The 15,925-nt window shown below is 28.1% G+C and overlaps 2 protein-coding genes across 2 annotated transcripts; one reads left to right on the top strand and one right to left on the bottom strand.

The window, feature by feature from the left end:
- Positions 1–2,665: 2,665 nt before the first annotated feature.
- On the bottom strand, positions 2,666–4,772 carry LOC115722891 (non-specific lipid transfer protein GPI-anchored 9). Its single transcript, XM_030652247.2, has 2 exons — positions 4,263–4,772; positions 2,666–2,917 (listed from the first exon to the last, which is right to left on the bottom strand). The coding sequence occupies exons 1-2, from the start codon at positions 4,603–4,605 to the stop codon at positions 2,901–2,903; spliced, it is 360 nt and encodes a 119-aa protein (XP_030508107.2). The 5' UTR covers positions 4,606–4,772; the 3' UTR covers positions 2,666–2,900.
- Positions 4,773–12,549: 7,777 nt separating this feature from the next.
- LOC115723094 (uncharacterized) lies at positions 12,550–15,632 on the top strand. Its single transcript, XM_030652512.2, has 4 exons — positions 12,550–12,791; positions 13,026–14,090; positions 14,180–14,970; positions 15,054–15,632. Exons 2-4 carry the CDS (start codon positions 13,037–13,039, stop codon positions 15,498–15,500), a joined length of 2,292 nt encoding a protein of 763 aa, XP_030508372.2. The 5' UTR covers positions 12,550–12,791; positions 13,026–13,036; the 3' UTR covers positions 15,501–15,632.
- Positions 15,633–15,925: the final 293 nt, after the last annotated feature.

The following is a 15,925-nucleotide window of genomic DNA, read 5'->3' as shown; positions in this document are numbered from 1 at the left end:
TCTATGGCTAAAAGTATTACTCACAAAAATTATAATTTATTGTGACTAAATGTGCTTTTAATCACATACTTATTGTGAATAAAAGTAAATTAGTGACAATTTGTTTTTAGAAACTATGTTTTAGTCACAAGTAACTTTTTGTTATAACTAAAGTCATATTTAGTCACAAAAAAATTATATTGTGACTAAAAGTTTGTCACTAAAGGTAGCTACTTTTTATTGTAAATACCAACTAGCTTATTATTGTATTGACTTTGAAGATTTACTTTCATGTATACACATGTGTACACAGTGATCATTCAATTTGTATTTAATGGTTATATTTAATTGACGTCTCAATTTTTTTAAGGAAAATAAACTTAAGAGAGTTTTGTCACTAAAAAAAGATAAGGCGAGTTAAGTATATAAAAATTAAAACATAAAAGAATTTTGCCGCCAGTTATTCTTTACAAAAATACGATTTTAAACTTTTAAAATTATAAAAATTCAATTTTGTAAGCAAAAATTAAGAAAACAACCAACAAATAATGAGAAATTAACATCATAATGTATAAATAAATTATAAAATAATTAAAAATAACGAGAAAACTCTCATGCCAACTATATGTAAACAATCGAAAAAAAATATTGAACAACCACTGAAGTCTGTATTTCTTGTAAATAAAATTAAAAGTTCAAATAGTAAAAATGAGAATTTCTACGTATTAACATGTTTTTATAATTTTTTTTCAAATTTTTACTCTATGTAAAAATTCAAAAAGAAATGTATAAGATGAAATTATTTTGACAAATTAATGATTTAATTATGGTTTATTCATCAACAAAATATTACTGAAAAATTTATTTTGATATAAAGATGAAAGATCAGATATGATAAATTAATAGGTTATATATTGTTGGGGTATCAATTTAAGTCCTACATTGAAAGAATAGACAAGAGTTGTTTTGGAATATATAAGTGTTCCACCTTCTTCATTAGTATGAGGCCTTTTGGGAAGACAAAACTGTGAGAGCTTAGGTCCAAAGCGGACAATATCATACTAATATAGGAGTCAATACGAGGTAGTGGCCCAACAAGGTGAAAGAACGGGACCCAACAAGTGGTATCAGAGCCAAAACTTTAGGAGCGCTGGGTTAATGAGTTGCATTTGCGATGTGTGGAAGAAACTCTCAATGTGATAACCTCGCAATTGAAGATCTATATGGTGCCCTGTATCGAAAGTCTATTCAATATTGAGGTAGTCAGGTGGTATGTCCCGTTGATGATTACGACGGTACAAGATGGAGATCGGTGTTAGGACCTGTATCGAAAGTCTTCCTGGCAAAGGTGATGGTCAGGCGGCGAGTTCCCTTGGTGATAGCGGCATAAGGTGGTTTCGCTGGAGGGGAGGCCACAGGGGAGGATTGTTGGGGTATCAACCCAAGTCCCACATTGGAAGAATAGACAAGAATTGTCTTGAATATAAGTGTTCCACCTTCTCCATTAGTATGAAGCCTTTTGGGAGGGTGCCCAAAAATAAAACCGTGAAGGCTTAGGCCCAAAGCGGACAAATATCATAAGGAAATTATACTCTATATGCTTTTTATATTGTCTTCTTTTATTTTACTCTCTTTTTTAACGTCTATCATTTTTACCTCTTTTTTTAAACATTGTACCAATTTTGTCCCTATCACTTCAAGATACTCTCCATGTGACTCTCTTATGTCAGGGTATTTTGGGTACAATACATATGAAAAGAGGTATGTTTCAACTAAATATAAAAATAAAAATAAATTTGATTAATTGATTAATAAAAAGGTATTTTTCAATTTACCCATAATATTATACAAATGTAGGAGTCAAGGTGAAGTAGCCCGACAAGTTGAAAGAACAGGACCCAACATATATATATATAAATATATATATATATATATATATTTATATGATGGGATAATTTCACAAATGCACAAAAACAACAAAAAAATAACAAAAATACGGTTTCACGGAATTTTAAACATTTTTACGATTTTTTTGATTTTATTTACATAAAATACGGTCTTTTTATGTTGAAATTTTTTTCATTTGTTGTTAATTTTTTGTTGTTTTTTTGTTGTTCTTTTGATGTTATTTTCATGTGACTTTTATGTTGTTTTCGTGTTATTTTTTGGAAAACTGTAAAAATGTAAAAAAAAAAAACATTTTTTGAACGTAAAAATGTAAATATTTTACAAAAAATGGTGCCTTATGTAATTATGGGATAATTTCACAAATGCACAAAAACAACAAAAATACGGTTTCACGGAATTTTAAAATTTTTTACGATTTTTTTGATTTTATTTACATAAAATACGGTCTTTTTATGTTGAAATTTTTTTCATTTGTTGTTAATTTTTTGTTATCTGTATGTTATTTTTTGTTGTTTTTTTGTTGTTATTTTGAGGTTATTTTCATGTTACTTTTATGTTGTTTTCTTGTTGATTTTATGTTGTTTTCGTGTTATTTTTTGGAAAACCGTAAAAGTGTAAAAAAACATTTTTTAAACGTAAAAATATAAATATTTTACAAAAAATAGTGTCTTATGTAATTATTCCCTCAAATACTTTGAGCTTTCTCTGCAATTATTCTATTTAATTCAAGATAATTAAATCGGCTGTAATACTTAATTTAAAGGGAAAAGGAAGATTATTGAGGTAATTATTCGCTTAAATTAAAATAAACACCATAATAATAATAATGGTCAATACAAACTCACTCATTAATAGTAATAAAAATGAGTATATATAGAAAGAAGTTGGTACATTAAATATATCATATAACATAACATATTTTATATATGAAAATTTATTTATGAAGATCTCGATCTTATTTGACATTCCCTTATACTTATATATATGCATTGACACCAGTCATCGTTTACTTCTCATGGAACAGTGAACTCTGCAGAAAATTAAAAAAAAAATTACAATTAGAGTTTAGATTATATATATATTTTCTATTACCCTAAAATAAATATATAAATTTAATAAAACAATGTATATTCTAATCTTAATATAAAGTATGTCATGCCAATGATTATGTATTAAGACTTTGAAGTATTAATGGTGAGAAAATTCGATCCAATATGTTTATCTTAATTAAGTGGAAAGACTTTTTATTATATTTAATATAAATAACTTTTTATATACATTGAAAGGGACTTTTAATTCATGATCATTAACTTTGACAAAATACTAATTGAAATAAATAAATTCCACAAATGAAGACTGAGTCAAAGATTTTGCAAACTCGAATCAGTACTAGTGAAATAATAATTGATTATTCAATTATTAGCTGTAATTAAAAATTAATTAATTTACAATAAGGAAAACCATTTCAGAAACATATATGAGATAGTATCTTTTTAATAAGCAAACGAAAAGGTCAAAATATAGATAATTATTTAAAATGAATGTGGCTCATCCACTATATGAAAAAAAAATACTTTAATATTATGAGAAATATATTAGGTTTTCATATGATATTTATATCAATATCAAGCTTTCACTATTACATCTATAATGATTTTTTATTTTCTTTTAAAAAAAATAATATATATATATATGACGAAATGATATCGTAATCTTCATAAAATTATTAATTGCAATTTCTTTTAATATATTGTATGAAATTATTTACTCCATCACTATTGTGGACATTGTCCCACATGAAATAAATGATAGAGAATTGAGCCATATATAAGAACATGGGCTATTCCACTCATTGCCAATTGGTTTTGAGATAGAACCCTATGATTCTCAACATGGTATCAGAGCCATATCCGGTTCAAGATTGATGAGCAAAAAAATAGCCATCATCTTGAGGGAGAATATTGTGGACATTGTCCCACATGAAATAAATGGTAGAGAATTGAGCCATATATAAGAACATGGGCTACTCCACTTATTGCCAATTGATTTTGAGATGGAACTCCATGATTCTCAACAATCACCATTATATTTAATTCAAATCTTATAGTGGAAAATAGAACCTACACCCATTTGAAATAAATAAATCAACCAAAAAAAATGACATAATTTTCCATTTACAATAGAGATTTTTGCTGGCGCAAAAAAGCGCCCCCAAAACCATCTTTCAATATAAAATTAAATTAATTATGATTTTTTCCATTCTTAATAAATTATCAAATAAATGATCAAAGTATGAATTAACATTTACAAATGAAATAAATCTTGCCAATTATTAGAGTAATAATTATAATATATGTATATAAATTTATACTCACTTCCACACTTCTTTCCTGCTGATCGGTTCTTAATGTTGCATCGCTTGGGGATGGTAATAGCAATTCCCGGGTTAATCCCAGCTTGCTTAGCCAAAGGAGAGAGCAAAACAGCACAAAGACACTTAGGAGCACTCTTTATCAACGCTCCAACTTTGGCACAGCAAGCTGGCGGAACTTTAGCCTTGACATTCTTCGCCGCCCCAAGACACGGGCTCATACTCGCCGCAGCTGACCTTATCGGGGTCCGACCACACTCCCCAGCTGCCTCAACATCCCATAGAAACACATTTGACACAACCAACAACATAAGTACCAACCAAGCCTTATTGGTGTTGGAGGCCATAATATGTTGGTATGGTAAAGTAGTATTTTTTGGTGTGTTTGTCTATGTATTAACACTATTAGTTGTAGTAGTAGTACATTTAGATGAATTGGGATCTCTATTTATATATAGAGGTAGAATTATAAGTACTTGAAATGTTGAAGAAGGTAGGGATTTTTTGAAGTAGTGGGGTGGTTGTGGAAATATACGTGGAAGGAATATAAGGTGTTTGTGATGATATTGTTTATTCAAAGGTGTAATGATTTTGGTTCCCTTTATTGCCCTAACGGTGGTGATTGATTATAGAGTGAGTTTTAATAAATTAACTATGAAAACTTTGTGAGAGTATATTTGGATTTTGGTTCACAATTAAAGTGACTTTTTAAGAGTGTTTTTTTGTTTTTCAATCTAGGATGTTCTATGCTTCGACATATTTAGAGTTTTTAGTTTTTTTAAAAAAATAAAGAAGATAGGTTATTGGCTATTTTGTTGGTAGGTGCAGTGTGAACATAAGAATTGTTATTGGCACGCTTAGAATTGTCCTATAATGGTGTTTTATTTATTTATTTATTATTTTTTTTTTTGAACAAATACTATAATGGTGTTTTAAAAGGACGTATATAGATATATATGCAACGTGTCATGCTGTGCATATAGTTATAATAGTACATAAAATTCATCTACGTACTATGTTTGTTCTTAACATAATTATGTATAAAATAAATAACGATATAATAAAACAAACAATAATGCGTAAATACAATTCACACATAAATGTGACATACAAGTCACTTTTGACATTTTAATAAGTGAAACTTATTTTAAATAAAAATAATCGGTTAAAGTGATTTTACCACGTAAATATGTATTTTAATAAAATGCTGTAATTTTAATATTTAATGCGTATAAACTGATTTAAATATTGGTGGAGAGATCTATATAAAAAGACAAAACTAAGACAATTAATAATATGGATTTGTATGGAATGTACAAGGCTATTCACATTAATGTAAACAATATAATTTATTAAGTTTAAAAAGTAATTATTTAAAACGATTCACAACAGGAAGAGTTCTTTTCATATTTTTAATAGTAGCCTACAAAGCCTTTCGTCATAAATTCATCATTCAATAAATCATGAAATTAATTAGATATATCAAATTATGATATATTATTATTATTATTATTATTCTTATAAATTATAATTATTATATATCTCTCCACTCTCACAACAAGGTGACTCAGAAATGTTTCTCTATCAGTTGGTTTCATATAATAATTTGATAACATCTAAAATGACACACCATGAAGTCATTAATTTGTGTTTTTTTTTGGCTGAATATTAATTTTTGTATTTGTTCACTACAGTTAACGTACGTTGCTATATTGTTCATGGAAGTTTTTGTAGGACATGGAGAGGTCAATATTGGGCTCAAGCCCAATGCAAACACGACACAAATTATTTATTGGGCCATATTTTTTTAAACTCTTATTTTACTATAGGGTATAATTTCACAAATGCACAAAAACAACAAAAAAAAAAAATAACAAAAATACGGTTTCACGAAATTTTAAATATTTTTACGATTTTTTGATTTTATTTACTTAAAATACGGTATTTTTATGTTAAAATTTTGTTCATTTGTTGTTAATTTTTTGTTATATGTATGTTATTTTTTGTTGTTATTTTGATGTTATTTTCATGTTACTTTTATGTTGTTTTCTTGTTGATTTTATGTTGTTTTCGTGTTATTTTTTGGAAAACCGTAAAAATCTAAAAAAACATTCTTTGAACGTAAAAATGTAAATATTTTACAAAAAATGGTGCCTTATGTAATTATTCTAATATTATTTTGAACCCTGTGTTGTGCAAAAGTTATCGATTGGACCCTGTATTTCGTTAAATGACAAAATGGACATTCTGTTTTCCAAAATGATAAAAATAGGACACTGAGCTTAATTTTTGACAACTTTTTTTTTTTAATATAACAAACTTGAAGACAATTCCTAATACGAACAGATACAAAAAATACAAACAGTTTGTCATAGCACTTTTAGTTCATATTGTAATTAAATTTTATTTTAATAAAAATTCAATTCAGGGTCCTATTTGTATCATTTTAGAAAATAAAATGTCCATTTTATCATTTAACAAAACAGATGGTCCAATTAGTAACTTTTGCAAAACACAAGGTCTAAAGTGGTATTTACCCTTTACTATATAATTATTTATTTGTAAATTTAAATTTGTTTACATAGTGTTATGTAATTTTCATGTAATAAAGTCTAAAAATTAGTTGTTAAAAATACCATAAAATTTATGGTATTATAAAAACTTTGTTATGGCAAAATATATATTTATATGTATGTATATAAATATCTAATATATGTTAAAGAAAGAACATATATATATATATAAATATTGTGAAAATTACACCTATGGGATTTTATAAAAAACTTTGATAAATATGGCTTTTTTAACTTTACCACCCTTATATGGTATTTGTCCAATTTAAGGTTTTTTATGGTATTTTTTTTTGCCACTTTTTTATAAATTTAATTTTTAAATCCCATATAAAAAGAATTACAATCTCAACCCTAAACGCTACTCTCTCTCTCTCTCTCTCTCTCTCTCTCTCTCTCTCTCTCTCTCTCTCTCTCTCTCTCTCTCTCTCTCTCTCTCTCTCTTCAATCGGACTGAAACTGAAGGCCACACTGCTCAGTCGCTGCCTCTCTCCTTTCTTCTCTCTCTGTGACCACCGATCAATGCGATCTCCGGTGACCAAATCCCTTCTCGACCACTGCGACTGCCTTTTGCCTTCTCTACAAGCTTTTCACTATGAAACTCACTATCAAGCAGATGAAAATGATATATCATAAGTATTTGGTGTGAGCAACTGATCAACTCTTATGCAATTGCCCTTCAAGAAGAGAACACAAGTACTGAGTGAGTAATTGATTTTGAAAATTTATTTACATCAATCAATTTATTATACTCTATTTTCAAACCAACATTTTTTAATTTAATTTCATGCCCACGATTACATGCATTTTTGTTTCTAATTTATTAGGGTTAATAGTTCTCTTTAAACAATTTCCACAGGCTAAAATAGTTCATGGATCGATGATGTTTACTTTGAGTATAGTAATAAAATAGTTAATATAAGAGACAAATTATTTAGGCAGAATCTTATATATAATGATAATAGTTTGTGTTACTTGGTATATTAATTTTTAGTCTTTACATGATAATTGGGTATTACATTGAAAAGATTCAAGTATAATATAGTTAGATATGTTTTTAAGTGTTTTATAATTTAATAATTAACAACTAAAATACGGTTGAAAAACTTGTATGTTTTTATCTAAATTGGTCTATTATAATTACTTAAGTCATATTTAGATTGTATTGTATTTCTTCATTTTATCCTCAAAAACTAGTTTCTTGCAAAGAAGATTCATCGGAGATGGATGGGCTTGATACACTGCAGTGATCTTATGGTATGATACACTGCTACAGTATGCATTTCTTTCTTGTTCTTCAATTTTTGTTTAATTTATAGTTTGGTTGCTCGAAAATGTTGAAGGGTTTAATTGGGTTTGTAATTTTGAGTTTTTCTGCAAAAATAGAGATAACACAGTTGAATTGAATAGAATTGATTTAAATTTAAGATTTTCCTGACACTAATTGTGTATACATTGGTTTTAATTTGTTGTCATTGTTATGACGTTTTCAATTTGTAATTTGGTCTTATTTGTAGGGCAAAACTAATAACAATTTTCAATTTGTAATTTGGTCTTATTTGTAGGGCAAAACTAAGTAAGAGAACAAACTTTTAACTTGGTTGTATATTATGATTGTGTTAATTATATAATCAATCATAATTTTATATTAATCTATTATTACTATATAGCTTAGTTGTGGTTGTAAAACAACAAGAACAAGTTTGTTTATGTTGTTTGATAGAAAGATACTGAGTTTGTGTTTTTGGTTGTGAAATTTATTAGTTTGTGTATTTCAGAGGGCTGGTTTGCTTGTGTGAAATTTATTAGTTTGGTTTGCTTGTCTCTGGTTAAGTTTTTCTGCTCTAAGGGTCCTTGGCCTAATTGACATTATGCTAAGTGATTTAAATCTATTATGTTGATATTGCAAAAACTGGTTTTGTTATAATTTCACAAGTTTTGCTATGATTTTTCATAGGGTCAAAACTGGTTTCACAAGGTTCACAAGTTTGAAACTTGTTTCACGGGTTTTGAGGGTTCTGTAATGAGGTTTAAAACTTGTTTTCACACCTATATTTTGTTTTTAGATTATTGTTGTGTATTGTGTGTTGCTTTGATTATATTAATTTGTGATCAATATTTTTTCTTTTTTGTATTTGTGTGTGTAGTTTTTTTTCTCATTTGGTTTCTAATGAAATTAGTTTCAGTTAACTTTTATTGTTTATCATTTATGTTTTTGTTATGATTTTTCATATGGTCGAAACTGGTTTCACATGGTTCACAAATGGGTTTCACATGCTTTACAAATTTGACATTGGTTTCACAGATTTTAAGGGTTATGTAATGGGGTTGTTCCATTTTTTTTGATGTTATTGTACATTTTTATTTTATGTTTTTTTTTTTTATTATTTTATTTCTAGGCTCGAAACTGGTTCTCACACTTCATTATTTTGTGTGACAAAACTCATTTTTGTTGGGTTTTGTATAATATTAATTGTTGTTGTAAGATGAAACTGGTTTTAGTTTATTTTTTGTCTTTTGTTCAAATGGAATATGATTCCTCTAATAAGGATACAATGAAAGATGTTGCTAAAGATTCAAGTGTTGATTCTGAGAAGAAACTTCCTCTAATTAAAATTAAAATTCTTAGGAAAGTTATTCACAAGAAAAAAAAGAAATATGATCCAAATTTTAAGGATTCATCTTTGGTATGCATTTTTTTTAAAATATATTAATTTGTTTTAATTTATCTTCTCGTGAATGTTCAATTTTTTAGTTGGTTGTACTAAATAACTAATTTCTGTGTTTAATTGTTGGTATGTTATTTTACGTAATTGAGGTTTAAGTTTCATTTTTTCTTTTGTTATTTTAGAAAACTGGTTTTACTGTGTCAGATTTACGTAATGTACTTATTTTATGTAACTAATTTTTCTGTGTCACTTTTTAATTGGTTGTTTAACATAACTAGTTTCAATAATTTAAATTTATTTATATGTTAAGAATTATCTTGTGATATGTTTTAATTTTTTTAATTGATTAGCTATTTCGTGTTTCAATATATCATTTTATTGTTTTAGACTTCTTATGTTTTTGTTTCTATATTAATTGTTAGTTTTGTTTAATTAGCTATCTAATGTAACTGGTTTCTGCAGTTTGATTGTTATTTTTTTTTTCTAAGAACTAGTTTTTATGTTTCAATTTATCTAATATAACTTGTTTCTGCAATTTAATTGTTATTTTTTTTAAGAACTAGTTTTTATGTTTCAATTTATCTAATATAACTGGTTTCTGCAATTTAATTGTTAGTTTTTTTTTTGTTTTGTTTTGTTTTTTTTTTTAAGAAAACTAGTTTTTATATTTTAATTTATCTTTTGATTGTTTTAGGTTGCATTGGTAACTGGTTTCCCTATTTAGTTATTACTTTTGTTGTTTTATATAACTGCCTCTAATATTTTAGTTTTTGATTCGGTTGGTTTAAATAAGTGGTTTCTCAATTATAGTTTTAACTAGCTGATTATTGTAACTGGTTTCAGTGTATCAAATTCCAACGTCTAACACCGATGACAACTCCAATTTCTAACAATGGTGACTTTCTAGTTATGAAGACAACTTCAACAAATTTTTTAACAATAATCTGACAACGATAATAACTTCAGCGAATATTCTCATTTTATTTTCTACTCTTTTTGCGGTTAATATTTTATTCTAGTAGATAATGACTATTTTGGATAATGTACTGGGTTGATGATTAAATCTTGGAGGAAGTTTTTAACTAATTTTATTTTGGTATTGTATTTGATTTGTTCAATATTCCATACAATATCTAGAATATAAGCATGTAAAATTTATTTATAATTTTTGGCATCCATAACATAACTGGTTTTTTTCATCAAGATAACAACTCTAGCAATTTACTCTCATTCTATATATTTTCTACTTCTTTTGTGGCTAATATTATTCTTTAGTGGATATTGAATGTTGTTGTAGTGTGTTGATGGTCTAGTATTGGAGTTTTTGAGAAGTTTTTAACTGGTTTTAATATTAGTATTGTGTTAGTATTAGTTTTGATAGTGGGTTGATGATAAGTTTTTGAGCTTATTAAAAATATGTAAATTTTATTGCTTAGAATAAACTGTTGTCTTAATTTATTGTCTTAACAAAATTATATTACTATTGTTTTAGCTTTTATAGTTTTTTTTTTTTTTGTTAATTTTTTTTTTATATAGTTACAGTATTTATGTAAATAACTAGTTATTTTATATGATAAAAAATGAATCATAATTTTATAGTTTTTTATGGCATTCTTTTTTATTTATAAAAATTTTCCCATATTTTAAAGTTTTTTTTTGAAAAAATGCCATATTTAATGCAATTAAGTTTGCATGCCATATTTATCAAAACTTTAATTTCTTTTCCCATATTTTTGTAAATAGCCCATAAATATTTCTAATAGGAAAGCAAATAAGTAAAACAATATAGGGGTAAGTTGAAAAATGCCTCTTTTATTCATCAATTAATCAAATTTACCTCTAATTTTATGTTTATTTGAAATATACCTCTTTTTATATGTATTGTACCTAAAATACCCTTACATAAAAGAATCACATGGAGAGTATCTTGAAGTGATAGGGGCAAAATTGGTACAATGTTTAAAAAAAAGAGGTAAAAATGATAGATTTTAAAAAAGAAGGTAAAAATAAAAGAGGACAATATAAAAAGGGTATAGAGTGTAATTTCTTCAACAATATAAAGGTGACGTTGGGTTATCTAATCAAGCTGACTACTAAACCCACAACCTTAAGCCCGTCTAGGCCCAAAGCAATATGTCAAGTCAGATATACTAGCAAGCCCAAGGTCCGATAGTAAGTTGTTATCAAATATGTATGCCCCGTTTGCTTTTCGGTTTATATGTTGGGGTAAGTTGAAAAATACCACTTTTATTAATCAATTAATTAAATTTACCTCTAATTTTATATTTAATTAAAACATACATCTTTTTATATGTATTGTACCCAAAATACCCTGATATAAGGGAGTCACATGGAGAGTATCTTGAAGTGACATGGGCAAAATTGGTACAATATTTAAAAAAAGAGGTAAAAATGATAGAATTTAAAAAAGAGGACAATATAAAAAGGGTATAGAATGTAATTTCCTCTTATATTTATATGTTTGGTGTGATTAATCAAAAGAAAAAAAACAAAATTGTGTGTTTGTCATTGATCATGTTTTACTAATTTATGACGTTTATAGTACATTCATTAGCTACTAAGATTTAATCTATGACAGACTTTGGCAATTAAATAAAGGAGTTTTTTTATTTTTACACTTTAAAATAATTTTTTTTTTTTTTTTATATTTTTACGAAATTAAAACCCGTATTGTAACTAGCGCTACAACTTATATTGCAACAAAAAATCTTATAGAAACCCCTATTGCAACTAGCGGTGCAACTATTTTAGAAACCCAAACTGAAAATTTGAAAAAAAAATTAAAAAAATAATATATGAAGTAATTTTTCTTAAATAAATGCTATATTTAGTGTCATTTATTAAAAAAAAATTATGAGTATGTATTTAATTATATTATCAACTCTAAATGCTTGATTCAATATAATTTGTATTTTTTTTTTTTAAAAAAAACCTAACATAGTATTTATTTAATTACTAAAATGTTAATACAAAAGTAAATAATGTAAGTAAAGAAATGCAAGGATTGATTACTTTACAAAAACATGCCATTAAAGACTTGAAGTGGAATCATTTATCCATATTAGTCTCTCCAGAATCCATTTCTTTTTCTTTCTTTCTTTTTTTCTATACCCAAACAAACTCCATTCCAAAAACAAAGAATCTAAGCAACTTGCTCAACCCTTCTCCGACCCTTCCCTCTGCTCCGCCCTCGTCGGCGACCTTCAGCGAGACCCCGCCTGCGTCTCCTTCTCCCACTCTCTCCTCAATTACAAGGCTTTCTTCGCTTCTCAGGTAATCTTTAGTTTAAACCTAACCCAAATTTCTTCAATATTCAACGTTTCGCAAAATCTCAACAACAAAAATTATAAATTTGTTCCGTATTCACATGGTATTGGAGCTATTGTTAGGGTTGGACTCAATTGGGAATGGAGTTCTGGAGAGATGATGAGAATTGAGACACAAATGGTTTTATATTATTTTTCAATTATAACACCATTTTTTTTTTGGTTTGTTTGATTTGTGCAGTTAATGTCAAAATGGATACGAGTATTGTGTTTGTTTACTACAATGGAACTTGGGTAGATCGTTGCAATTTTGTGAATTTTGAAGTGACAGGAGTTTTGATACCAGTAAGTTGTTCCTTCAAGCACCTCAATACATTGATTTATGATGCTACCAAAATTGACCATCATAAGCACCAATTAGAAATTCAATTCCAACCTAAGCAAGGAATCCCACCCATGAGAATAAAAGATGAAAATAGTTTACAATTTTATATTCACTTGAGAAAAAAATGTGTTGATGAGACATTATTTCCCCTCTTAGTTACCATTAAGGAAACTACTAGTGAAAGGCTTGAAATGGTATGTGTTAGTGGTAGCAATTCTAGAGGTAATGATGATCAAAATGTTGTTGTTGTTGTTGGTGGTGGTAGTGGTGGGGATGATGATGGCAAAGGTAAAGATAATCAAGAAGAGTTATTACCAACATCTTCATATGTTGTTGAGCAAGAAAATGTGTCAAATGATGATGACACAAATGATAATCATATACATGAATGTTCCCCTGATATCATAGTCTTACCTGATGAGGAGGAGAACACAATTAGGGTTAATCAAATGTTTCAGGACAAAAGGACTCTTGTGAATACAATGAGTATGTATTCAATTCGAAATAATCATCAACATAGAGTAAAGAGGTCGTCTTCAGAAGATTATGTGTTGGTATGCTTACATCATGATTGTCCTTGGTACTTTCGTGCTTCGAAATGTAGGAAGACTGAAATGTACAAGGTTAGAAAATTCAACAAGGCTCGTACATGTTTGTCGAACAATGTTGTAGTTGGGAGCCATCGCCAGGCAACTAGTACGGTAGTTGGGGATTGCATCAAAACAAAGTTGTTGGATTCGGAAAATGTATACACACCAAGCGACATCGTTGATGATATGAATGAAGATTATAGTGTATCGATTTCGTATCAAAAAGCTTGGAGAGCAAAGCAAAAGGCATTGGAGCTTACTAGGGAAAATCAAAAAGAGTCATATCACAAACTACCTGGCATTTTATACATGCTTCAGAAATGCAATCCAGGTAGCACTTTTTTTTATTTGTCACAATATAGTTTTTTCAGTGTGCATTACCTCTAAATGACTCTTAATGGAATATTAATTCATTTACAGGAACAAAAACAGACATAGTAATGGACAGTGAAAACAAATTCAAGTATTTGTTTTTTGCAATGGGATCATCCATAAAAGGTTGGCATCACTGCACACCAATTATTTTTGTTGACTGGACATTTTCACAATGTACATATGGCGAAATTTTGTTAACAGCGAGTGCACAAAACGCAAACAGAGGAATTTTTCCGTTGGCGTTTGCAGTAGTTGACTCTGAAAATGCTAATTCATGGAATTGGTTCCTAACAAAAGTGAAAGAAACATATGGAGAAAGAGATGGGCAGTGTGTCATTTCAAATAGACATGAGAGTATCGAAAAGGCAACCAAGGAGATCTTCCCTAATTTGATGCATGGTGTATGCTCATATCATCTACTACAAAATATCAAAAAGAAATTCAGAAAAAGTGGTGATGAGGTCAAAGATGCATTCAATGGTGCATGCAGGGCTTACAATGCGGATGATTTCGAAAAATATATGAATGATTTGGATGGAATTGATGATCGCATTCGAGCTTATTTGCGTGATGAAGTTGGTTACGAAAACTGGACAAGAGTATTCATCAACAACACACGATATTCAACAATGACCTCCAACATTGTCGAGTTTATAGATGCTTCCATTGATGAAGTACAAGAGTTGACAATTGCCACATTGCTAGAGTGTCTAAGATGTTTGGTTCAAAATTGGTATTCAGAAAACAAGAACAAGTCTTTATCAACACATACACACCTAGCTAAGAAGGCTGAAGATGTCTTGTGCTATAAAAGGGAAAAATCATTAAAAATGAAGGTAATATTATTCAACAATTATCAGTATTTTTTTTAATTGACAATATATTAGTAAATATTAATTTTTTTTAATCCCAAATGCAGGTTGAAACATTAAGTGAACTCACTTTTATAGTGAAAGACGGTAATAGATCATATACAGTGGATTTGGAGAAAAGAACATGTACTTGTAAGTGCTTTCAGTACGATGAAATGCCTTGTTCACATGCAATGTGTGCTATATCAAACAAATCCTTGAATTGTTATGATTTTTGCTCATACTACTACACGAAAGAAGCTTACGTGGCAACATACGAAGAATATGTTTCCCCGTTAGGTGATCCACTTGTTTGGGATATTCCGGAACAAATCCAAAGAACAGTAGTTTTGCCTCCCCAAACTAAACGTCCGATTGGTCGACCACCGAAGAAACGATATAAGGGCTGTCATGGAAAAACTACCAAAAATAAATGTCTACGATGCCACGAAAGGGGGCACAACGTAAAAACTTGTAAGAATGAGCAAATAGAAAAGGCCTCAAACGACCTTTAAATGCCAACTTTATCAGTTTTGTAATTGACACTCTTTTTTTCGTTAATGTGTTAGAAATATTTTATACTCTGTAGTCTGTACATTACTTTTAGGTTGCCATTTTCTTAAAATAGAGATTGTTTTATATGTAAACCATCTCAAAATAAAAACTACCTAATGACAAATAAATCAATATTAATAATAATAATAAAAGAGTACTCTTAACGACTATTAGTTTTGGTTTTACAAATTAGCTTCATGCAATGAAAATTGGGAAATTTACATATTAAATAATTTACTGTTTTATGTAGAAAGATATTTTTTTACATTTTACAGTGTTTATAAAAATAATACAAAAACAATAAAAAGACTATATAAAAATAATAGAAAAATAACAACTAAATGATATAATAAAATAATATACAAATAACAATAAAATAATAAGA

This window comes from Cannabis sativa, chromosome 9 (assembly GCF_029168945.1).
Source record: "Cannabis sativa cultivar Pink pepper isolate KNU-18-1 chromosome 9, ASM2916894v1, whole genome shotgun sequence".
Taxonomy (NCBI): domain Eukaryota; kingdom Viridiplantae; phylum Streptophyta; class Magnoliopsida; order Rosales; family Cannabaceae; genus Cannabis; species Cannabis sativa.
Note: the sequence above shows the minus strand (reverse complement) of the source record. Positions and strands in the feature narration are given on the sequence as shown.

Bases quoted from the DNA above. Each gene is read 5' to 3' on its own strand.
- LOC115723094 (XM_030652512.2), top strand. From the start codon at position 13,037: ATGGATACGAGTATTGTGTTTGTTTACTACAATGGAACTTGGGTAGAT. The intron at 14,091-14,179 runs GTAGCACTTTTT...ATTCATTTACAG, and splicing joins GCTTCAGAAATGCAATCCAG to GAACAAAAACAGACATAGTA. The intron at 14,971-15,053 runs GTAATATTATTC...TCCCAAATGCAG, and splicing joins AAAAATCATTAAAAATGAAG to GTTGAAACATTAAGTGAACT.
- LOC115722891 (XM_030652247.2), bottom strand. From the start codon at position 4,605: ATGGCCTCCAACACCAATAAGGCTTGGTTGGTACTTATGTTGTTGGTT.